Source organism: Mesoplodon bidens, assembly GCF_964165515.1.
Source record: "Mesoplodon bidens genome assembly, chromosome: 13".
Taxonomy (NCBI): domain Eukaryota; kingdom Metazoa; phylum Chordata; class Mammalia; order Artiodactyla; family Ziphiidae; genus Mesoplodon; species Mesoplodon bidens.
The window spans coordinates 20498539-20522852 of record NC_138169.1 but is presented as its reverse complement, the minus strand read 5'-3'; the positions used below and the strand labels follow the sequence as shown (position 1 = coordinate 20522852).

At 48.9% G+C, this 24314-nt stretch overlaps 1 protein-coding gene across 1 annotated transcript in view; it reads right to left on the bottom strand.

The window, feature by feature from the left end:
* SEZ6L (seizure related 6 homolog like) overlaps positions 1-9941 on the bottom strand; it is a gene marked incomplete at its 5' end in the record, with an annotated part of 201064 nt that extends 191123 nt beyond the window's left edge. Inside the window, one exon of the mRNA XM_081252580.1 lies at positions 9848-9941. Coding sequence (XP_081108706.1) covers positions 9848-9941 — 94 coding nt within the window. The remainder of the gene's footprint in view (positions 1-9847) is intronic.
* Positions 9942-24314: the final 14373 nt, after the last annotated feature.

The following is a 24314-nucleotide window of genomic DNA, read 5'->3' as shown; positions in this document are numbered from 1 at the left end:
GTTAGGAGGTCTGTCTGGACTGCCATGGTCTAGAGCAGTACCATCCAATGGAGCTTTCTGTCAAGATGGAAACCTTCTTTCTCCATGCTGTCCAATATGGCAGCCGTTGGCCCCACAGGGCTACTAAGTACTTGAAATGTGGCTAGTGGGACTGAGGCACTCAAATTCTAATTCGATTTAATGAATTCAAATCTAAAATTAAACAGCCACACGTGACTAGTGCTTTCCACAGAAGGCGGCACACCTGTAGAGTTTGAGCTGGAAGAAGGGTGGGTATGAGCCCCTGTATCCACCCATCTTGCCCTCACCTCCAGCTCCTGGATCATCCCTGGTGTCCTCTCTGCCCAAAGCTGGCCCTGACCGCATCATCTATGCCTCCTGCGACCCCTCCCTGGCTCTCTACACCCCACGCCCCTCGCTGGGTTTCTCAATCAGCCACTCTCTACAACCCATGGTGAGAGCAAGGAAACCCAGGAGGGGCACCTGCCCTGGGACCTGCACCTCTCTGAGCTTCCCTGGCTTATTCTCGCTTGCTTGACTCGAGCCATCTTCTCGGATGGCACCACTGTGAAGCCACAATGGCCCGCATGTCAGTGGAGGTGATGAGGGAGATGCACAGTGAGTGAGCAGAAGGGGGCACAGGCAGTGGAGAGGGAGTCAGAGGCAACAGATGCACACAGAGAAGCAGATGCCATGAAAGAGAAATGCAGAGAGGAGCCACGCCCTGCAACAGCCTTGGTCCAACATTTGAGGTATCCTTTGAGCGAGCCTTCTTATTCTCGAGCTATCCTGAGCAAGTCTTTGTTCTGTACAGCCCAAAGAAATTGTGGTTCCTCCCTTGGGAGCCAGCACGGATTTGGGAATTTGAGAATCAGCTCAGAGCAACAACAGCAGCAGCAACAAATCATCACAATCATCTCAGAGTGAAGTGACTTATCTAAGGTCACATAGGCTGGAATGGATGTCTCTGATTCTAGAGTCTGTGCTCTTCAATACACTATACTGCCTTGCCCAGTGGGGCTCCTGATCTTGGGTCAATGCTTCGTTTCAGCATCCTGAACTCACTGATGCATGAGCTAAGCTTTGGCACGTGCCTACCCCCAAGCTGGGAACGGGTGAGACAAGCAAACTGTCACAAAATGGATCAAACCCACCCTTCTTCCTTCTACGACTTGTCCCAAGCTCCACATCCCATGTATTAGACTGTATCCACCCACCTTGCCCTCACCTCCAGCCCCTGGATCATCCCTGGTGTCCTACTTGCCCAAAGCTGGCCCTGACCACAACATCTATGCCTCCTGCGACTCCTCCCTGGCTCTCTACACCCCACGCCCCACGCTGGGTTTCTCAATCAGCCACTCTCTACAACCCATGGTGAGGGCAAGGAAGCCCAGGAGGGGCACCTGGCCTGGGACCTGCACCTCTCTGAGCCTCCTTGGCTTACTCTTGCTTGCTTGACTTGAGCCATCTGGTTGGATGGCACCATTCCCAGGTGCAAGCTGGTCCACTGATGCCTCGAAGATTCAGGTGCCAAGTCAGCACAGGAGGGAGGTAGAGCTTGATTTCAGCTTCTGCTGAAGCTCCTTTTATGCAGCCACTCCGCCATGGCCACATAATGTAAATATCCAATGTGGGTAAGGGATGCCACTGGTTTAATGGAGACAGATGCCCTTAAGGCTGTCATTGCCACATCTCCTTGGATATCAGAACATATGCTTGAGGACAGCTGGGATTCTATGGTTCTTAAAGAGGAGGGAGGGCTTCCCTGGTGGCGCAGTGGTTGAGAGTCCGCCTGCCAATGCAGGGGACATGGGTTCGTGCCCCGGTCCGGGAAGATCCCACATGCCACGGAGCGGCTGGGCCCATGAGCCATGGCCATTGAGCCTGCGTGTCCGGAGCCTGTGCTCCACAACGGGAGAGGCCACAACAGTGAGAGGCCCACATACCGCAAAAAAAAAAAAAAAAAAAGAGGAGGGAGTCACTTTAGAATGGGAGTGAGAAGACACAAGTCAGAGGTTCCAGTTCTGGCTCTGCCACTCACTTGCAGTGGGATTTTGAGTAAGTCAGTCCCTTCTCATCTTTGGGTCTCTTTCCTCAATAAAATGAAAATATCAGGGGGAGGGTTGAGGCAGGTGGGGAGCCTGAAGAACTGCTACTATCTGATGAATATTACAGATCCCAGGAAGGGTAGCTTGTTTATTTTTTTTTGCAGAGCATCTCTATACCAAGCCCCCCTCCATCCCATGATCCCCGGGAAGTGGGCAGAGAATAGACCATGACCCCCAAATGAGGCCCAATGCTGGCTCAGAGTGACAAAGCAGCTTGTCCAAGGTCACGCATCTAATGAAAAGCAACAGAGTTACACTCAGGTTGTTCTGACTCTAGAGCCTGGGTTTTCATTCACTTTGCTATTCTTTCCCAGTTTTCAGCTGGGCATTTGTTGTTTTTGCAGCTGTCAGGGAGCCAAGAGAAAGCGGAGTCTACAACAACCAGTGTGGTGTCCAGAAAGTTCCTCATATTAAATGAGCTAAGCCACAGGGTAAATAATTGCAACCAATATTCCCGTTGGAAAGAAAGGTGCCCTCAGCAAGCACTCAATGAAGGGTCCATCTTGTGGCCATGTGTCTGCACAAAGGTGGGTTTTTTCTCTTTACAAAATTTCTCTCCTCCCTCATCTTCTAATTTTCCTTTCTCCTTTTCCTATTTGTAGAATTCTTCAGTGAGTTCACATCTATTATCTCATTGATTTTCCTCATGGCAATCCTATGAGGTAGGACACTATTATTAGTCTCATTTTTCAGAGGAGGAACCAAGGTTCATACCTGCTGCCTAAGACCACACAGAGGTAGGAGAAGGAGTCGGGAATGAAATTCAGATCTTAGGACTCTACCACCTCACCGCTAAGATTAAGATGAAAGGTCGTTTAACAGAGTAAATGCACTTACACTGGGTTAGATACAGGCTAAGAGAGCTATGGATGAGTATGATTCAGCTGAGGTTTCTGGAAAGTTCATTGTCTAGTGGGAGGGAGGCATGTAAACTGGTAACTCATCAGTGTGTGAGTTACGCATAATAGGGGAATAGAACGCGTTGAGCGGGGAGACAGAAGATCATTCATGACTGCTATAAGGAGGAGAGAGGCAAGGGAAGGTCTTATAGAAAGAGACAATTAGGGACTAGGTTTTGAAGGATGAATAGAAGTTCACCAGGTGAACAATACTAGCAATAATGGCAACTTTTTATTGAGTGCTTGCCATGGGCTACACATACCTACGTACATTCTTGACAGTCTTTCAAGGGAGACACGACCCTCCCATTTTACATATCAGGCCAGAATAGGTTCAGAACGCTAAAGCAAATAGCTCCAAATCACGATGCTAAATCAGCTATCTGGGAATTTAATCTGGTCCTCTCTGAACTCCTTCAGCCTCCTAGGATGACAGTCCAGGATGAAGGAACAGCATGAGTAAGACAAGAAGGATACTTCACCCAGAAGCCATCAGGGTGAGTATGAACTCTTTCTCCTCTTTGTGATCTGCTGTGAGTTACCGGGCATCTGCCACTAGGTGAGATATCTCCCCTCCTGGAGGCCAGTCAAACCGCCTTGATTTCTGGATTTGCATCAGCTCTTATTTAGCCATTGCTATGTGATACCTATATGCTCATACTCTAGCATCTAGAACAAACCTGGGCTTTGGAGTCAACCAGTCTCGGGTCTGAATCCTGACTCCATCATTGCTTGCCCATGACACCTTAAGCAACTCCATCATTCACTGCCATGACACCTGTATGTTTCTAAGACTCAGCTTCCTCATCAGTAACATGTAGTTAGTGACATCATCTGATAAGAGTTGGGTGAAGATCAGCTGAGTGAATACAGAGTAAGCACATGGACGGTCCTGTGGCACAGAGTAGCCCACGCTCAATGGCAAATAGCATGTTATAGTTTGTAATTCTCTCATAACAAGCCCAGGAAAAAACACATGGTGGGTGTTTGGGGTCTTCAGCTTTCCGTGCCAGCACCCACTTCCCTGAAGCTTGAACTCCTGGCATGCATAAAGCATCTTGACTCCTGCGTCTCATCCCAGCCCTGTGAGGACAGCTTTGTGTATGGGGTAGTGGTTACTGTGATCCATTTTACAGATGGGAAAATTGAGGCTCATGGCTAGGAGACGGTTGAGCTTAGGTCCTGAACTCAGGGGCTTAGAGAAACCAAGCTACACTGTGAGTTCTCCATGAATGGTTGAGTGGCCTGGGAACATGAGAAATTACAAACAGCCACAGCTTCAAAACCAACCAATGAACCAGCTGTATCTCCCACCTTCTTTCATGAAGTCTCCTTTCCCTGCCTGGGAAGAATAACCCCTATGCTTTTTTTTTTTTTTTTTTTTGAGAGCTATTAAGAGCTTGGGAAAATCCTAGTTGATTTTGGTTTCTGTCCTGTCAGTCTTTGGAGTTGGGTGAGCTGGGGTTTGGACCCACCCCGCCTGGATGCACACTAACGGTGAAACATGCTTTGTACACATTTCATTTGGAAACACAGCAGGACCCAGCTTGGAAGGCGCTATGCCCAGCAGTCAAGCTCACAAACGCAGTAGCTAGGCTACCTGGATTCAAATCCTACCTCTGTAACCTCCTGGCTAACAACTGTGAGCTTCCTGAACAGATAACGGCCCCTCTAAGCCGTGGTTTCCTCATCCACACAATGGAGAGAAATGGTGGAAATTAAAATAACCCATGTAAGGGCTGAATATATATTAAGTACTCATTAGATATAATGATTATGAATTAATTGCCTACACTTTAATTGTAGCCTACTTCACTTTACGACTCACTTCAATTTGACCAGTTTCACTTGAGTGCTTACAATGTGCCAGGAACTGTGTAGGCACAGGAGATACATCCAACACATACTTGACAAGTATTTATTGCACCCTCCCCAACCCAGGGGTCTGCAGAATTTGCACACGAGCTTGGGGAACGCTGCAAGTAAGAGGCAGTAGTGGGGCATGGTTCTAAAGGATTCTGGCTCAGGCCTGGGTTTGATACTAGACTGAAACCACTTCTTGGCTTTGTGACTTTCAACGCATTGCTTAACCTCTCTGTGCCTCGATTTCCCCGACCATAAAATTAGGAAAATAACAGCATCTACCTCATGGGGCTGTTGTGAGGATGCTCTGAACAAATCTATATAAACCACTCATCACGAGGCTTGGAATGAAATCAACACTCAATAAATGCTGTTTTCATCACTGACATAGTCCCAGCTATGGTCTAGTAAATTACGTCACATTGGTCCACTGACCTCAGCCCAATGCATCACCCTTTTACCCTCCCCTGAAAGCAGCCCTGTTCTCTTCCCAATCCCCACCCTCCACCACCACCAAAGGGTTTCAGAGGAACTACAGTAACCAGAGGATTATACAAATATGCAAATCCTGTAAAGCAATGTTTACTCAGGGCTGTGCACTGCTGTCTATACTCAGCATCTGCGCTCGGCTGTCTTCGGAGAGGATTCCGTCGGTGTCAGCACAACCTCTAGTGGATAACAGTGAACACCGCGGCTCACAGGCCTTTGTTGCAGCTCTCACCTCCTCAGCAGCCCACGCAATCCAGGGGAACGCCGAAAAGGGTGGGCAGATCCCAGGATCCTTCTACCCTTCTCACGCGTGCGCGTGCGTGACTGCCTCCCTTCCCTGCCCACTCGCTCCTGTTTCCCCAATTCCACAGGCGTGTGATGTGTTCCGAAAGTGAAGCCTTCTTCAGGATCATCATTGCCCCAAAGAAGAAATCTCCCGTGGCTGCTGGTACCTGTCACATCCCTTCAGGGCCAGCTCAGATGCTATTAACTTAGGGAAGCCTTCACTGACTACCTCTGGCCAGCATTAAACACACCCACCTGTGAGATCCCTGCACTCTGATTACAATCACCCCCTCCCAACATGTATCCCATGGTGTGGACACTGGTGATTTACCTGCAGGTCTTTCTTGCTAGGCTGCCATTACCGGGATAAGGACCTCATCATATTATTCTGTGTCTCCAGCACCCAATACAGGGCCCGCTGCATGCATAGGAAGTGCTTAGTAAATGTTAAGTGAATGAAAGGATAACTGTTTTTGACAGAAAACTCTCTTCTTAGGTCTTCCTTCCAACCACTATCCTGCTATCCTGTATCTCTGGTACAATGAACTCTGCTTTCTGGTGGTAATGTTGAGGGTCAAAGAGATACAGTATGAGAGTGTGAAAAGAAAGGGAGTCTGCACCAGGTCATGCAAATTCCTCACTTGGGCTACTCATTACCCTACCTCCAACCCTTCTACTTGGGCCTAAATTATCCAGATATTTATTCCAACATTTCCAACACCAATTTCAAGGATCTGCTTTCCAGGTGCCTACTAGCAGGGGCAATTTGCTCTTTGGAAAGTAGGGAAGAAAAGGGAGAAAACATTACTTGAGCATCTATTACATGCCAGGTGCTTTACAGGTATAAGTGTTATGTAATCACTGCAACCATCCTTCCAGGCTGGGACCATTAATCCCCACCCCACCTCCATCCCCATCCCACAGGTAGTGAAATGGTGGCCCAGAGAAGATCGACCTGACAAAGGTCACACACTCATAAACAATGCAGCTGGGCCTGACCCAGGTCGCTCCGATTCCAAAACCACATACTTCTTTTCTGGAACCCTATAAATCTAATCCCAGTGGCCAGCTGAGTCAAACTCCTCAGAACAGCCTTGCCATGGCCTCTTTGGTGTTTTGCAATTTGGCTACATGAAGGAAACCACAAACTGGTATTTAAAAAAAGGGCAGTTGGACTCTGTATTCTAATGATGCCTTCCTTGGAGCATCCCCCCTCCCTCTTTTCACCTTTCCTTCCTCTTTTTCACTGCATATATCAGGCACCATCAAGTAATTTTTCTCTTAGAAATAGGAGAGCTCCATTCCACTGACCTCTGGCATTGCACACACCTGGTGGTTCCAAAGGTCAGAATTCACCTCTTCTGCCCTCAATCACCAACCGTAGCTTTGAGCGCCCCTAGTGGAGGTCTGTGCCAATGGCACGTTGCAGAATGTGGACCAAATATGAGGACCAGTAAATTGAGCCCTTCTGAATCACTTTTTGAATAGCAGGAATGAACTTGTGAGCAAAACTAGAAAACAAACCGCTCTGATTAGGAAACATCCTTTTACCTGGGAAGAGGAAGGAAAGGAATATACCATTATTTTCCTAATGTCCAGCTGAGACATGTGAACACAAGAATCCCTCAGGCTTTGATAAGGTGGCCCCAGCAGGGGCGGCTAAAACTCCACAGATTAAAAAAAAAAAAAAAAAAAAAGCCGATCCACCATGAAAATAGTCTTTAAGTGAATCTAACGACAGTGTACATTAGAGACTGGAGGAAGCCGCAAATTTGAGTCTTATTAAGCAATATTGAATTTATTAATTCAAGGAAAAAGAAAAGAAATTAAACTCAGGCTCTGCAGTCTTAGCACGTAGTTACAGCTATACCCCATGTGCGTATCTTAGACAATAAGAAGCCTCTTCAAAAACAAGTTATATTTTATACTTATTCATGCCTTACGGCAAAATGGCCCAGAGAACCACGTGACCTACATAAGCATTTAGCAACAAGTCTCTTTCAAGTACTGTATTTACAAATCTCCTCACTGCACCACAAACAGAAGGACCGGCTTGCAACACGCAATGAGACGAATGGGTCTCCATCTGACATTAGTGGAAGTTGGGCTCCACGTTAAAAACAGAATATACTGTGGAAGGTCAATTGTTTCCAAATGCTCATAGGCTACCCTTACTCCCTCCTTATGACTCACAGTCTTGGAGTCAGAACCACACCGTTATTAATGAACCTTCTGAAGTAGTACACCGGTTGACTTTAATTTGGCAATGACCTGAAGTTAATTAAAATTATATGCTGGCTAGCTATAGAGCCGAGCAATTGGAAAAAATAATGTAAAATGTCTTAATAATTAAAACACACACACACACACATTTTGTGTTTGAAGCCAGGGGAGGAAGCAGGATATGAAATCCTTGTCTTGGATGACAATTCAATATGTGCCATTAAGACATTTTTCCTGGAGGGTGGTATATTGGAGAGTGCCGTCCTCAGAGGTAGAATCACTTTAGAAAAGCCAGCAAGCCACTGGGTAGCTTTCAGATTCAAAAGGGGGGTGAGGGAGGGAGATCTGGACTCTGTTCAAGGCCACCAAGCCATTGTTGGAAAAGACAGCTAATTAAGAAAGGGCATGCTGTGGTGGAAACGACTTATTTAAACCGATTCTCTTCTCCCATCTTTCCCTGAGAAATTGTCCAGACCTGGTGTAAATTGTGAATATTACTGCCTCATAAAAGGGGGGTTCTTTAACGATATGCTTTGTTAAACAAAAGGTGATGAATTATTTCCTTTGCTCTGTACTCTGGGCTCCACATTTAAAGAGAAAGGGGTGGGGGATAAAATGCCTGATTTATGCTCAGGAGGGCACTCCAGGCCGTGGGGAAGAGTTGAAGAGAAGGAGACCCAGGGCCAGAGCCCGCGAGCGGAGAGCTGTCCGCGGCCTTCGGTGCTGAAAGCAGGTGCGCGCGCCAGGGGTCCACAATTCCCCAGGGAGAAGGGACACCGCCTGTCCCCTAGCTCCCGGTCAAGACGGTCCAAGCCAAACACGGGGCTCCAGATGGACAGAGTGCGCGCCCTCCGGGTTGTCTTCAGTCTGGGGAGACCCTGCATTGCCTGCTTTTTCCCACGTGAGGGGCGAGTTACTGGGAACAGGAGTTGGACCTTTCAAAAGGCGAGGTCTACGAACGCTTCCCACCACTCTGGGGTCTCCTAGTGGCCTGATCAAACCCTCGAAGCTCTCCGGGTTAGTTTTGGATGAGTTCGGCGCCATACTCCCCTTTCCATCTCAAAGCCCCACCCACCTGACCACCCTCCACAATTTTCCCTGGGGAACCTCAGCGGGGTGGAGGAGAGGGTGCGGCTCCAAGTCTGGGAAGAAGGAGCCGCCATCCTCCGCTGAACTTGGACGCGCCCCCCGCCCTTCTTCCCAACCGGCTAGCACGTGCCGGGTGAAACTAGCAACCCCCGCCCCGCCCCCAATTCATAGTAGTGTTAAGAGACACCCGGCTGTTGAAGAGAGAAAAAAGGGGGAAGTCCGCTCACGTTCCCGCCTGTGACCTAAGATCTCCTCTCCCTCCCCCGCTAAGTTCTGAGAACCCGGAGCCCCCTCCACTGGCCTCCAGGCGAAAGCCACACCCAAGTTCGGCTTCCAGACACTTGGTTGGGATCGGTCCAGGGACCCGGTCCCTCGGGGCAGCCTGAACCAAAAGGAAGCAAGGGGTCCTAGCGTGGGAGGACGTGGCACTGCGACGGCCCCCAGACGCACTGTTCGAGTCTAGTCCTCACTTGCACGGCGGGTCCCCTGCCCCCGCTTCTCGTCCTCTCCCTGAAAGGGTGAGAATTACCTGGCACCCGGCCCCGGGTGCGGCTGCAGAGAGCTCCGGGAATCTGGGGTCTGGAGGCGACCCCGCTCCAAGGAGATTCTCTGGGGCTGCACAGGGGAGTCAGCCGCACAGCCGGGAAGGCAAAAAGGGAGCCCGCGGCCGAGGCAGGAAAGCGCCCGAGTCCTTCAGACACATCCCCGCCTCCACATTCCCAGCAGCCCGGGCCAAGGGGACGCGGTTCCTAGTCCCGAATTTGGGCAGCCGCCCCCGCTCCACATCCCTGCAGACGTGGAGCGAGTCGTCTGGGCCGGCTAGGACCCCCAGCCGCCCCGCACTCGCGGCAACTTTGCCCCCTCCCCCGCCCCGCCCCTCTGGGCGCTCACCTTCTGCCGGAGCGGCCGCAGGGCTTCCCAGGAGCAGAGCGAGGAGCAGCGCGATCCCGCCGAGTCCCGCGGCGGGCGGCCGGGCCGCGGGCATCTTGGCTGCGGGGGGCGCTGAGCCGCGGGCTGCGGGGCGGGCGGGCGGACGGCGCGGGAGCCGGGAAAGGAGAGAGGCAGCGAGCGAGGAAGGGAAGGTGGGAGTCGGGGAGGGGGCCGCGGGCCGGGGGCAGCCGCCGGAGCCCCCCGGGCGGACGCGCTTCAGCCCCGCGAACGCTCTGGCCGAGCTGCGCCGGGCGCGGGCGGGCGAGTGAGGAGGAGCCGGCGAGCGAGCGAACGAGCGAGGCGCGAGCGGGAGGAGGGAGGGGCTGGGGCCGAGTCTGTGCCGAGCCAGCGCGGGGAGGAAAGGAGGGGGCGGGCGGGCAGCGAGCGCAAGGGGCCGGCCGCGCCCGGGGTGCCAGCCTCCTCTTCTGGCCGCTGGCCCGTCGGCCCTGCAAAGTTTAACGCCGACTCCCCTCGCCTCCTGTGGGCCGAGCGTTTTCTCTTGGCGGATGCTCACGGCAGCCCTGCGCCGGCGAGGCAAGGCTGGAGAGCGTCCGGACCATTTTCCGGACGGTGAGATGGAGGCCTCAAAACCGAGCGCAGCCCTCAGCCTGTGCGCAGCCTAGAGCTTTCCATCGCTCAGCCTTTCGGAGAGATCCCAATTTCAGCTCTCTCGGCCCCAGCCAGCCTCTTCCCTGACAGCCCTCCGCATTTCCAAAGTGAGTCCCCATAACCTAGAGAGTCTCAAACTCTGTGGATCTGATGAGAGCTGTCAATCTCCCTAGAAGGATACAAATGGCCACAAAATTGTGCATCCAGTACCCGGGGGCTTTGTACACCCCTGAAGCCCAACCTGAACATTTATCCATGTTCTAATCTGAGCACCGTTTCTCACATTCCCATTGTTAACGGGGCACCAGAGCTCGCCAAGGCTTCCTCTCAGCTCAGTCCTTTAGCCCTGCTGTACTCCTTCCCCCATCTGAGCTGGAGTTCAAGGCCTACTGTCATCCGCTTTGCTCTTGCCCAGCCCTGATTCTCAGCAACTTGTCTTTTCTCCACAAATAGGGGTGATGGGGGGAGACAGGCAGATGCTTGGGGACAGGCAGTGGCTGGATGGGGGACAAGCTTGCACCCACTCCTGGAGACTCACTGTGTGGACTACTTTTGCAGACCCAGCCAGCTTCCCAGGCCTCTCACCCCAATTTAGAAAGCCCTCCTCCTCCCTCCCCCCACTCCACCTTGCCACACTATCCCCACGTTGCAGCCTGAGCAGGCAGAGGAGCAGATGGAGAGAAGGTTGCAGGCAGCAGCGGGGAGGAATATGTCTTCAGCAGAGTGGAGGAGCTGGGAGTCCCTATAAAGAATGGGTGGGGGAGTTGCATACTGGGTGGAGGAGGACAGGAGGGGAGAGGGAGCACTCTGGTCCAGGTTTCCAAAAGACCCTCCACACCCAGAGCTCCCCCAGTCACTCATGCATTCAATGTTCTTTTACAGGGTCCTCACTACAGGTCCAGATCTGCATCAGGTTCTGGGGGGTAGAGAGCTCCCAATAAAACCCAATCAGTGGCTGCAAGAAGTTTCCATTCCTGGCAGTAAAGCCAATCGGTTTTGATAAAGAGGGAGACTGAGGCACACGGTGCCCAAGAGCTTATTTCTCCTTTGGGGAAGATGAAGCATGCCCGTTGCTTTGCTGGATTGGGTGGGGGGCTCTGTAAGGTGTGGCCTTGCCTGTCTTGCTCATCACCATCTGCTCAGTGCTAGCATCCAGCAGGCTCACAATAGTACTTGCTGAATGGAAACATAAACAAGCAAGAAAGACGGAGGAAAAGGAAAAGGGAGAAAGCAAGGGAGAGGAAAACAGAGATAGGCCAGCTCCACACCTGGAAGCAAGGAAACTAATGTTTATGAGCATCTACTGTTTGCCAGGTGCTATAATGATATAATTTCACAATGATCCTGCCAGTGAGGTGTGATTGTCTCCATCTGACAGGTGAGCACCTGAGCCCTAGAGAGTGGCACAACCTAGCTTAGGTCACTTGGACAGGATTCAATGCCAGGCCTGAGTCCACAGTTAGAACCCACTGCATCTCAATATGCTATTTCCCAGGTATTTGATGGCTACCTCTATGCTATGATTCCATGATGTTCCCTGCTGCTTCAAAACCTCCTTGTTACCAGGAGACCACAGTGAATAAAAGTCTACCATCAGAGACACTCCTTTTGGTAAAGTCATGGGGCCTCTAGAAGATCAGTTGCTTGCATGCAGGTGTCTTATGTGGCAGAAGTGACACTGCAAACCCTTAACTCATTGAACACATGGGCAGGGACTTACTCATTCCATTTGCCAGCTGAAACATGGCACAAAGTCCTGAGAGAATGGGACACAGACCCAGTAATCTGAAATTGGATGGTGGGAATATAAGGGGATTCTCTAAGAGTAATATCGACATATTTTTTTTCCCCAAGAAGAAATACCATGATAGGGATAGAACTCTGCAAGGAACCAGAGCAGCTTGCAGATGAAAATCTTCCCCAAGCACAATTTCAATACCCATATCACAGATGAGGAAACTTCAGGAAGGCAAAGTGACCCCCTCAATATCATGTACTTGGTCTACCTTTTGTCCAGGCTTATGCTCTATTACCACAGGGCACTTCTGGCCTCGATTCTGGCGTCAGGGTGGACTTCCTGCTACCCACTGCTGCCTAGGGAGAGAATCCCAGATTCTCTGCAGAGCAGATGACGTGTGCTCACGACTCTGTCTACTTTATATGTTGCCACTTGATAAATCAGGTCTTATGCAGCTAATATTGGTCCAGTGGAGACAAAGAGTTAGATTCTAGCCTCACCTCTTCCTGCTGGGTAAGGAGGGCAAGTTATTTAACCTCTCTGAGCCTTATATTCCTCTTCTGAGGAGTAGGGATAAAAATAACACTTACCATGTGGGGTGACTGACACAAGTGGATAATATCACTGTGACATGAGGAGATACAATAGCACTTATTTTATAGGGTTACAAAGAGTATCCCTTGAACCAGTAAACTAGAGCCTTTAGCCCAGTGCAAACCATAAGGAAAACACTCAATTTCATTCTCAAATGTTTGGTGTTGTGAGCCAGAGAGTACTGGGATAGGAGTCCTGAGTTCCGATCTCTTTTCTGCTGATATGCTGTGTGATCTTAGGTGAGTCGCCAGCTTCTCTGGGACTCTGTTTCCTTATCCACCCATCCACCTATCTGTCCATCCATCCATCCATCCATCCACCCACCCATCCACCCACTCATCCATCTATTCCATCTATCTATCCCATCTATCTGCAAATATTGTTTGAGCATCTACTATTTATTGAGTGACTACTTGGTGCCAAACTCTGTGCAAGGTGCTGTGGATACAGCAGACTCCATCTCTTGCTCTCTAGAGCTGATAGTCTAGTGAAGTCTGGTAACCTGTGTGCCCACATCCTTTTCAAGATTAATGTTCTATGCCAGGGGAAGCAGAGTGGTTAAAAGTGGGCTTTGAAACCTGACAGAACTGAATTTGAATTATTTCTCTCCTACTCACAGCTGTGTGACCTTTAACAACTGTCTTAACCTCTCTGAAGCTGCTTCAGTGAAAGGTTGTCATTTAAGATTAAATGAGACAATCATTATAAAGCACCTAGGATAATGCATGTAGCACGTAGTAAACTCTCCATTCATCTGTCCACCCATCCATCCATCTATCCTTCTATCCATCCATCTATCCATCCTTCAACCAATATTTTTTGAGCAGCTTCTATGTGCCAGATACCGTTTTCGGCACTGGGGATACACAAATGAATAAAACAAAGTCCCTGCTCTCTGGAGCTTACCTTGTCAGGTGAGGGACAGACGGTAAAACCTCAATAAGAATTTCAGAAAGCTCTATGAGGCAGATAAAACAGGATGAGTTGAGAGTAAACGAGGCACATTCCTTTTTTTTTTTTTTTTTTTGCTGTACGCGGGCCTCTCACCGTTGTGGCCTCTCCCGTTGCGGAGCACAGGCTCCGGAAGCGCAGGCTCAGCGCCATGGTTCACGGGCCCAGCCGCTCCGCGGCACGTGGGATCCTCCCAGACCGGGGCACGAACCCGTGTCCCCTGCATCAGCAGGCGGACTCTCAACCACTGCGCCACCAGGGAAGCCCCCGAGGCACATTCCTTTTGAGCGATCAGGGATGGCCTCCCAGGCTAGGAGACATTTAAGCAGAGGAGTGAATGGTGCAAAAAAGGTAACCAGATGAAGATCTGGGGAAGAGCATGTTCTAAGCAGAGGACACAGCACGTGCAAGGCTCTGAGACTGAAAAAGCGCCGTTGCCATAAATGCTAGCCATTGTCGTCATATTTCTCTGAGGCCATTTTTCTGTCTACGCAGATCATAATTAACCAGGGGCTTGACTTGGAGTGTGCCAGATAGTCTATACTCAATAATTATTACTCTCCCCATCAACATACAATATAGGAAGTGTCCATTTTTATTCACAGCCCTGCCCCACCCAAACCCAGCATCAATTTCTCCCCCTAGGAACATCTGGTATTGGAAAAGTCTTTATCACTGGGGGGGGGAAAAAAAAAGAGAAAAAATCTTTTGTCTTGGAGTAAAAATGGAATATAAAGGAGACATACTGAAAGAGAGGGAGCTAGTAAAAAGGAAAAAAAAAAAAAAAAAAAACCCAGCAAGAGTAGAGTCCAGGGGACAAGTCCACCCTGGGTCTTTGAAAAGCAGGCAAAGCCCCAGAGCAGCATGTTCTCAGCATGTGTTTCCAAGCCCGTCTTCACAAGCTGAGCCTGTGCAGCCCCCACAGGAAGCCCGTGGCTATCACATCACTCTGGTCAGATGCCAACAGGGGCACATGATCAACTGTGGCACAGCGCCCCCGTCCAGTGCATCGACGTTACCTGGAAAGAAGCAAGCATGCCTCTCGGATTTTCCTGAAAATGCTGGGTCTGTCTCTATCACCTGTCCTGGCTCTTGAGGAATGCCCACTGCACAGCAGAGAGTTGCCTTTATTTTTAAACTGAAAGTTTGCAGAATACAAAGTGAGCCTGCAAGGTGGACCTGCATTCTCCAGAGGCCTGTCTGGCCAGACAAGGAAAACCAGGACACTGTTAGAGACAGGAAGGAGGCTGAGGGAGAGGGACAAACACATAGGATCTGATGGGACCCCCACGGTCAGCTTCCTGCAAACCCAGCCGGGAGACTGTCCTGGGTTTCGGTTTTTGAGTCTCAAAGGTGAGGAAAAGAAATCAACAGAAGGTACTGTGTATGTTTATATACCCTGCTGGCACTATCAACGGTGACACACACATTTTTCAGACCACGAAGAACAGCCTATACCTGCACAGAAGTACACACCTGTGGGCTATTCTAAGACTTTCATATTTGGTGACCCTATGAGCACCTGAGTCCTTTGGAATCAGCAGGTTTACCTGGAGTCAGACATGTCTGAGTTTGAGGGAGTCAGAACTCCCTCCTCTATGTGTCACCTCTGAACTGCAGTTTCCTTGTCTATACGAAGCAAGGGATGTAAGTAACTACTCCCAGGGCTTTTGTAATAGTAAGAGACAGGATGCATGTTCAGTGCTGAACCAAGTACCCAGGCTGTAGAAGGTGCTCAGTAAGCGGGAGGAATTATCACGTATTATACAGACTGTAAGTGAAAAGACACGGGCCAAATGCCATAAAAAGCTCTTCTCTAACAGGATTTATTAAGTGTATTTCTGTATGCCTAGAACCAGAGGAAAGTCCAGCTGGGGTTAAGGGTATATAGAATCAGTAAAACACCCAAGCCCATCAGGGACTTAGCCAATCTAACTCATTTGCCATGTGACTCGCCTCACTTGAAATTAAGCAAGGCGGTACTGCTCTGTTCAGTTGCAGAAACATCTCTAGCCCTTCGCCTTCCTCTCCTCTCTCACCATTCTCTTCATAAAGGAATATTGAAATACCAGGCTCTGTCAGGTCCCTGCTGACCCATAACCTGACCTTTCTTCCAGCTCCCCAGCCAAAGCCCAGCCTTTGTCCCCAGGAGGACAGGAGGGCGGGAGAAGAGGACTAATGTCTGATGACCCTCTGAGGCTCTGTGTTTTTCCATTACCCCACGCTGTTCCCCAGGAGGAGCACCACCTGGCACCAGCAGGAACAGGGACCAAGGGATTTCTCTTTAGAGATCACGGATGGACTTGAGTCCAGGAGCCCAAGGGAGAGTGGGCAGAAGTCGGAGAGCCCAGAGGCTGCCCCACTGACTCCTGTGCGATGTCTGTAAGTCCCTTGCCCTCTCTGATCCTTAATTCACCCATATGAAAAAGGAAAATAATTAGGAAAAGTGATCTCTGAAAGCCCTCCCAGGTCTGCAGTTCGATCATTCTGTGGTAATAGCTTCCACACCCAAGAGATGATGGGCTGCAGATATCCTGGTGAGAACATAAGCTGACGTTTTCAAGCAGCTGCTTTAGAGTTTACTCTTCAATATCTCATTTAATCCTTGCAACCACCCTAGGAGTTTGTATCATTGTAACCCAAACTCCTACCCTAGCCTACAGGGTCCTCCAGATCTGGTCCCTTTACCCTCTCTGACCTTTTCTTGTGCTTCCCTTTATGAAGGTCCATCTGCAAACATTCCAAACTCAGGTCTGTCTCTTATTCTTTGTGATTGCTGATCCCCTGCCTGGGAGGTCTTTCCTCCTGATAGGTACACACGTGGCTCATTCTCACCCTGTGGTCAGCCAGAACGGCACCTCCTTGGAGGGAACTTCCTCAGTTTTAAATCCTTTTAAGCACGTATCACTCTCTAAAATCACCTTTCTTATTTCCTTATGTTTCCAGGTGTACTATCTGTGTTCTCCCCCTAGATTCTAAGGAGGATGAATGATGCAGATGAATAAATGGAGGCTCAGAGGGGTAATGAAATTTGCCAACAGTCACCAATCAGTGACAGAACAGGGACTCAAACCCAAGGCTGGAGTTTATAACCACTTGACCATACTGCCTTTCAGTTCCGGGAACAGGGGATGCTACCCAGCCGTGAGATTCTAAAGCAGCGGGAGTTCCCAGCCGGAGACATGACCTGAGTGCCAATGTCTGAACGTCTATGAAAATTTCAAGTTGTTTCAAGAGAAGGCGATGTTAGCGGCACCGTTAAAGCCTGCTGTTCCCCATCCCATCACTGCCATCCCCACCTATTAAAATAATGGTATGAAAAATAAACAGGCTTTATGGACAATTTTACACAAATGGGTGCATTGTTTGTTTCTCTTACCGTTACCATGGCAGTAATGTTCTCTGGATAACTTCATGTTTCTACAGGATGGAAGGGAATGGAATAAAATTGCTTGTGGAAAAATTGCCAAACAAAGGCTTTTTCCTCTTCTGGATGCGCCACCCCCCAGCACTCAGAGGCAGCCGCATTCTGAATACTTGTGCGCGGGATCAAAACTGCCTCATGACCTAGAGCCTGCCATGGCTCCCTAGTGCCAATAATGTGAAAGCCAGGGGTCCTGGCATGGCCGTAAAGCTTCTCCTGTCTTCCACTCCTGCCCTCTGTCCTCCTGTCTCCTCGACCTGCCTGCAGGTGATCCCCCTCCTCATTCTGTCCCTCTCCCCTCGATGCTTCACCCATCGTACTGTTCCAGCCTCCTGGGTGACCCTTCTTCTTTCCACATCCCTGCTGGGCCAGCTGCTACTCAGTTTTTCAAGTCACAGTTGAGGTCTGATGCTGTAACCGCACCTCCCTCCTTCCCCACCCATCCCGCAATCTGGATGAGATATTTTCCTCCCAATTTTTCCCATGGTCCCCTCAAGCGTAGCAGGATATGGTCACCCAGACACCACGCTGTTGGAGGGCAGGAACAGTGCTTGATTTTACCAGTGTGCCAGGAGCACAGATAGATGCTCAATAAATGCTTGTCGAACCAAATTAGAAAAAGGAAAAGCAGCTGGTCTGAGAGGCTGTCTAAAGGCACGTTGTCTTGAGTGTCTCTCATTCTTTGGCAATAAATGTGGGGGGTTTAAATCAACACCCTGAGACAAAGCAGTGCCTTTCAACCTTGGCTGCACTTTGGAACCACCTGGGAGCTTTCACAGATTCTGATGCCCAGGCTGCATCCCAAGTGAGTTACATCAGACTCTCTCTGGGAGAGATCTCAGGCATCCGTGTTCTTTAAAGCTCCCCAGGTGACCCCAGGGTGCAGCCGGGAAAAGAGCCACTGGATTCGAGGTTCTCAATCAGAGTCCCAATCACAGTTCTGTGTGAATGTGTGGGACCAGGGTCTCCTGCGGGCAGAGTCCAAGGACCCAGAGCCAGGACTGAGCCAAGATCCCCGCACTGTGTGCATGGCAGGCGGCTAAGTGCTTTCCACACTTCACATCAGAATCCTCTCTCTAACCTATGAAGTTGGCATTATGAAACTGAGACTCAGATACTTGTGAGATTGCCTACGTTCCCATGTCCAGGCAATGGCAGAGACATGATTTGAACCCGGGTCCATCTGAACCCAGTGTCCAGAGCCTATGCCCTTGAGTATTTCTTGAATGTAGGCAGGGTGGGGCAGCTGGGAGGAACTGCAGATGTTAGAAGTACCCTGGCCACCCAAGACAAGCTCACTGCAGAGGAGTTCCATCTGCCTCTCTCAGGCTTGGGTAATGCATTTCCCTCCCTCTCTGCTCCTTGTTTTCTTTTCTTCTTCTCCCTCCGTCCCTCCCTCCCTCTGTCTCTCTCTTTCTCTCTGTGTGTGTCTCTGTCTGTATCTCTCTCCTTCCCTGCCTCCCTCCTCTCTGTCTCTCTCCCTTCTTCCCCCACCCCCAGTTCTTCTGGAGCAGTGGCTGGGAGCAGTAGAAACAGCCGGCAGCTTGGGCTGCCCGAGGTCCCTAATTAGAGCAGCATGGGAGCTGGGATGGGGGAAGGGAACTGGTGATTACAAACCACCCTGTGAGGCCACAGCCTCAGCAGTTTCCAGGGCTGGGATGCAGCATCCCCAGGGTGATTGTTTAGGATTGGAGGATGAGTGCTGGTGCTCCCCACACACAGTGCTGACTTGGCATCCAAATGGCTCCTTTGCACTTGTTTTCCAGCTGATGTTTATTGTGTGCGTTTTAAGTGTCAAGTCCTGTCTCCACAACAGCCCTATAAACCAAGTCACCTGCAAAATGGAATTTGGAATACAAGAACAAGAGAACGCACGTTTCCATTTTCCAGATTTTGCTCAAATCTCAGTGAAGTCTTCCCTGTCCAAAGAGTTTTAAATTCCAAGCCCTCTTTATCCCACCCCTGACACCACATGCTACCCATCCTCCTGTACTGCTTTATTTCTCCACATACTACTTCTGAGCATCTGATTACTCTATATTTTTGTCTGTGTTATTTACACCTGCCTCCTCCAAACACAATTATCAGTCTCACAAAGGAGAGCTGGGAAAGCAGGTCTGAGGACAGCATCACAGCAGTTCTGGGGATCTAGGAAGCTGGAACCCTCCTAAGTCCTTTAAAGAGGCTGCACTTGATATGAATCACTACCCGGGTTGGGTCATGTGACAACCTCTTGGACAGAAGAGGGTAAAGCCTTTTTTTTTTTTTTTGCCTGCATTGAGTCCTACTTGCTGCTTCCCCTCCAGGGAAGCCCCAAGAGGGTAAAGCCTTTTGATTGACAAGCCCACCAGGCCTGCATCCGATGAGTGGTTCTTAAAACAAAACAAAACAAAATTTTGGTCTGTTTTTTTCAGTCCTGTATCCCCATCACCTAGATGTTCATTTGCCCATAATTGGCACTCACAGTATGTTTGTTGAATGAATAAATAAGTTTGCATTTTACTGGGACTTCCCTGGTGGCGCAGTGGTTAAGAATCCACCTGCCAGTGCAGGGTACATGGGTTCGAGCCCTGGTCTGGGAAGATCCCACATGCCATGGAACAGCTAGGCCCAGGCGCCACAACTACTGAGCCTGTGCTCTAGAGCCCGCAAGCCACAACTACTGAGCCCAGGTGTCACAGCTACTGAAGCCCACGCGCTTATAGCCCGTGCTCTGCAACAAGAGAAGCCACCACAATGAGAAGCCTGCACACTGCAATGAAGACTAGCCCCGGCTCTCTGCAACTAGAGAAAGCCCACACGCAGCAACAAAGACCCAATGCAGCCATAAATAAATAAATAAATAAATATTTTTTTAAAAAAAAGTCTGTGTTTTACTTAACCTCAGTTTTGTTTTCTTAGGCCATCAATCATAAATGTCATTCCAAACTTAGAGTAATAGGGCAACAGAGTCCAGCATGGTACCCAGCACATGACAGGGGCTTTGTCAATATTGGATGGAATTCATTATTATGTATTACTTAACACTCTTTGATGAAAAGGAGCTGATTCTGGCTAAATTCATCCAGAAAAAGGTGGGAGAGCTTTGTCAGAAGAATAGGAGTATCTCACAAACCAAAGAAGAGTTGGGAAAGCAGGTCTGAGGACAGCATCACAGCAGTTCTAAGGACCTAGGAAGCTGGGACCCTCCTGAGTCCTTTAAAGAGGCCGCACTTGGTATGAATCACTACCGAGGTTGGGTCATGTGCCCACTTCTTGGACAGAAGAGGGTAAAGCCTTTGGATTGACAAGCCCACCAAGCCTGAATCTGATGAGTGGGTCTCAAAACAAAACTAAGTGTTGATACCAAAATAAAGATGGGTGTGAATTCCGGTCAGGGGAAACACTGGATGCCTATGATATCTGACATATCAATTCCATTGGGCACCCCAGTATGAGCAGGATTCTATGTGGCTGTGAATGGCCCATGCAAGGACCCTGTTACTTTGAGTTTTCCATGTCTCTTTCTCCCAGTCACCTGTGTTGTCCGAACAGTGAGGGGCCAGCTGTAGGCTGCATCGATGGGCATAAGCGTTATGGGAAATCTCTGAACTTAGAAGTCCCAGTTCCCCTCCAGTCTACCTAAAATCGGTGCCAGAAAAAAGGTGCATCCGTCAGTCTGGGAATGGCCAATAGCCAACAAGCCATTAGTGCATTCAGAGCAAGAGGCACAAACAAAAAAGTGGATTTCATGGCAGAGACCAATCACTGTATTCATCAGCATAAGCTAGGTTATGTTGCTGTAACAAAGAAGCCTCAAACTTCCAGTAGCTTAATGCAACAATGGTTTATTTTCCACTCACACAAGTCCAACAGGGATTCCACTGCTCTCCAGGACAGCTGTCCTCCCTGCAGTGACTTGATGATTTGGTAACTTCCATCTTGCAGTTTTGTTATCTCTACATGTGGTTTCCCAGCCACCGCTCTTTAATTGCCTCCAAACAGAAGTGACATATTTCTGCTCACAGTCTACTGGTCAGAAGGAGTCACACAGCCTCACTCCAACTGCGAGGGAGGCTGGGAAATTCAGGGGACCACATGGAATATTTGATGAGCTCTACTATCTCTTCTGTATACACAGATGGCAGAAACACTTCCCGGCAACTAAGGTCATGACAGTGCGACACAGGCCTTGCAGGAGGCGGCACAGAAAAGCCTCTGAGTGAAGGCTGTGATTTGAAACCTGGGGATTCTTGCTTTTATATTCTATACATGCCTGAGCTACACCACCACCAAAGCAACCTGTTGAGTGGATGGGACTGGATATTCGAGATGGAGAATCAACATGGCTCACATGGCTAGCTCCATGCCAGACATGACCCGCATCCTTTGTCACATTCCCAACATCCCCTTGAAAATTGTGCTCATTTTACAAATAAGGAAAGAAATATAATGACTTGCCTGAGGTTGCATACATTATAAGTGGCACAGATTAGAGAGCTACCTGAATCCAAACTCATGGTCTTTCCCCTACACCATGAAGCTCAAGAGTCATAGCAGATATTACAAGAGTCTTCTCTTTATTGGATGAAAATGATAATGATGATGCTAATGGTGATAAAGATGATGGTGGTGATGATGATGATACTGATGATGATAACAACTCCTAGTTATTAAGGTGTTACTTCACGTTGAAAATGTGTAATCCCATTAATTCTCTCAATCATCCTGTGAGATAGGTTCTACCATTATCCCCATTTCACAGATGAGGAAACTGAGGCTCAGAGAGGCAAAACAAAGCCTGTTCAAGATCACACAGCTAGTAAACAGCAGACTTAAGATGTAAACTCATGGTTGCCCAATTTCAAAGCCATTCCATCCTACAGAAAAGAGAATGATTCAATTCAACTGGTTTTGTCTACATACCTCCAATCACCAAGTTTGACTAACTGTTTTTCTTTAAACCGACCACTTCTTGTTTAGGCATTTCTTAGATGTCTTCACAACTTGCATCTTCTTTCAAAACACTTCTTAAAAAGGAATGTGAACAGTATGGTCTGCCCCACCTAGGATCCAGAAAACAAAGACAAACGCCTTGATTATGTTCCCTGTAAAAAGATACATCCTCACCTCGCTGTCCTTAACAAAAGACAGAAGCTAATTAAAATTTTCACTAGCATTTACAGGCTCAGTTTTTTGTCTTTTTTTTTTGCGGTACGCGGGCCTCTCACTGTTGTGGCCTCTCCCATTGTGGAGCACAGGCTCCGGATGCTCAGGCTCAGCAGCCATGACTCATGGGCCTAGCTACTCCGCGGCATGTGGGATCTTCCCGGACCGGGGCACGAACCCGTGTCCCCTGCATCGGCAGGCGGACTCTCAACCACTGCGCCACCAGGGAAGCCCCAGGCTCAGTTTTAATTGTACCAGATCTATCTGAATTTACTGTAGCCCTCTGATTAACAGGGAAAGAAAATCAATAAGCATACCAAAAAATTTGAATGTGTTATATGACTAATTCCAATTTTATGTTATAATCGTGTTTTAATGTGGCTAATTACCATAATTAAGCTGCCTGTGACAGCACTGGTTGGGACAGAAGCTGTTACTATTCTAAGATAACTTGTGGAAGGCTTTTCCCAGATTTTGGGTGCAATTTGCCATTTGGCTGGTTTGGGGTGCTATGGGGGTGGGAACAGTGTGTGTGTGTGTGTGTGTGTGTGTGTGTGTGAGAGAGAGAGAGAGAGAGAAAGAGAGAGAGAGAGAGAGAAGGAGAGAGAGAGGGAGGGAGGGAGGGAGGGAGGGAGGGAGTTCTTGGAGTCCTAGTTCTGCCCAGGAAAGCCTTGGCTCTAATGTTAAAGCTGAGCCAGGTATCACGTCCACATCATTTATCAAATATTTATTCACTGAGCACTTACTATGTGCCAGGTCTTTTGATGCACTCTGGGAACATGGATGAAATTTTCTTGTCCACTGGGGTGAGTTAGCCATTTAACAATGAATTACATTAAGGGGGAAATACCAGGTGATAGGACAGTGGTTATCATTATCTACACACGCAACGTGATGGAGAGGTCTGAAAGGCTTCCCGGAGGAAGCAAGTTCTTAGCTAAGACATTAAGAGTCTCAGGAGTTAAGCAGATAGGAGATCATTCGTAGGACATCATTCCTGGCTAAGAAAGCAGCATTTGTAGAGACCTCGAGTTGAAAGGAGGCTATCTATTTTTTTTTTCTTTCCTCTCTCCTTTCTTTCCCTTCCATCCATATGGAAAGTACCACTGACTATGTACCAGGATGTAGACTTCTAGCTCTTGACTCCTTTAGATGGTGCAGCTCTTGCAGGAGCAGGTGAGGACCACATTGACTAGCCAGGATTAACTCCGTCCTGCCTGAGAAAGAACAAAGAGGAGTTTGGAGATTAACTGCCAGGATATTCAACCACAGGGATCTGTAGTTCCCAACCTTTAATAGTCCATGGGATCCAACTGCGAGACTTGTTGACCATACAGGCTCCTGGGCCCCACCCCAGGTTGTGGTTCAATGGGCCGAGGGTGGGGCCTTGGGATCTGCATTTTAACTGGTATGATGATGATTCTGAAGCAGGTGGTCCACAGGGCTCCCTGAGAGAAACACCACTTGGGCCTAATAACCATCCTTTACAGATGGGACAACTGAGGCTCAGGGAGAGATTTAATTTGCAGTAACGTGTATGATCAGAACCCAGCCCTCCACCTTGCGGGCCAGAGCTGCCCTCTGCTAGAAGAGGGAAGACATCATAAGCTCCCAGGTACTTGTGCATTTGAGGCACACCCTCTGTTATTGACAGGAACTAATGGTGGTAATGAACTAAGGCGACCTGAGTTCACCCAATAATTGCAAACGAGGCAAAAAGAGTAAATATAATCCTCATTAATGTAAAGCAGCCTTCACTACAGAGATCTTATATGAATTTTAAGCACAGGCAGACTAACCACATCCTTTATTTATTCATTTAGCTTTCAGGAAAAAAAAATATTTCAGAATGCTTATAAAATACACCCAGTATGAGAAACCAAAGCTATATCAAGTTCCCCAAATTCAATGTACGTAACTATATACTTGCATTAAGATGAATGTGGACACAGGCACATACCTAT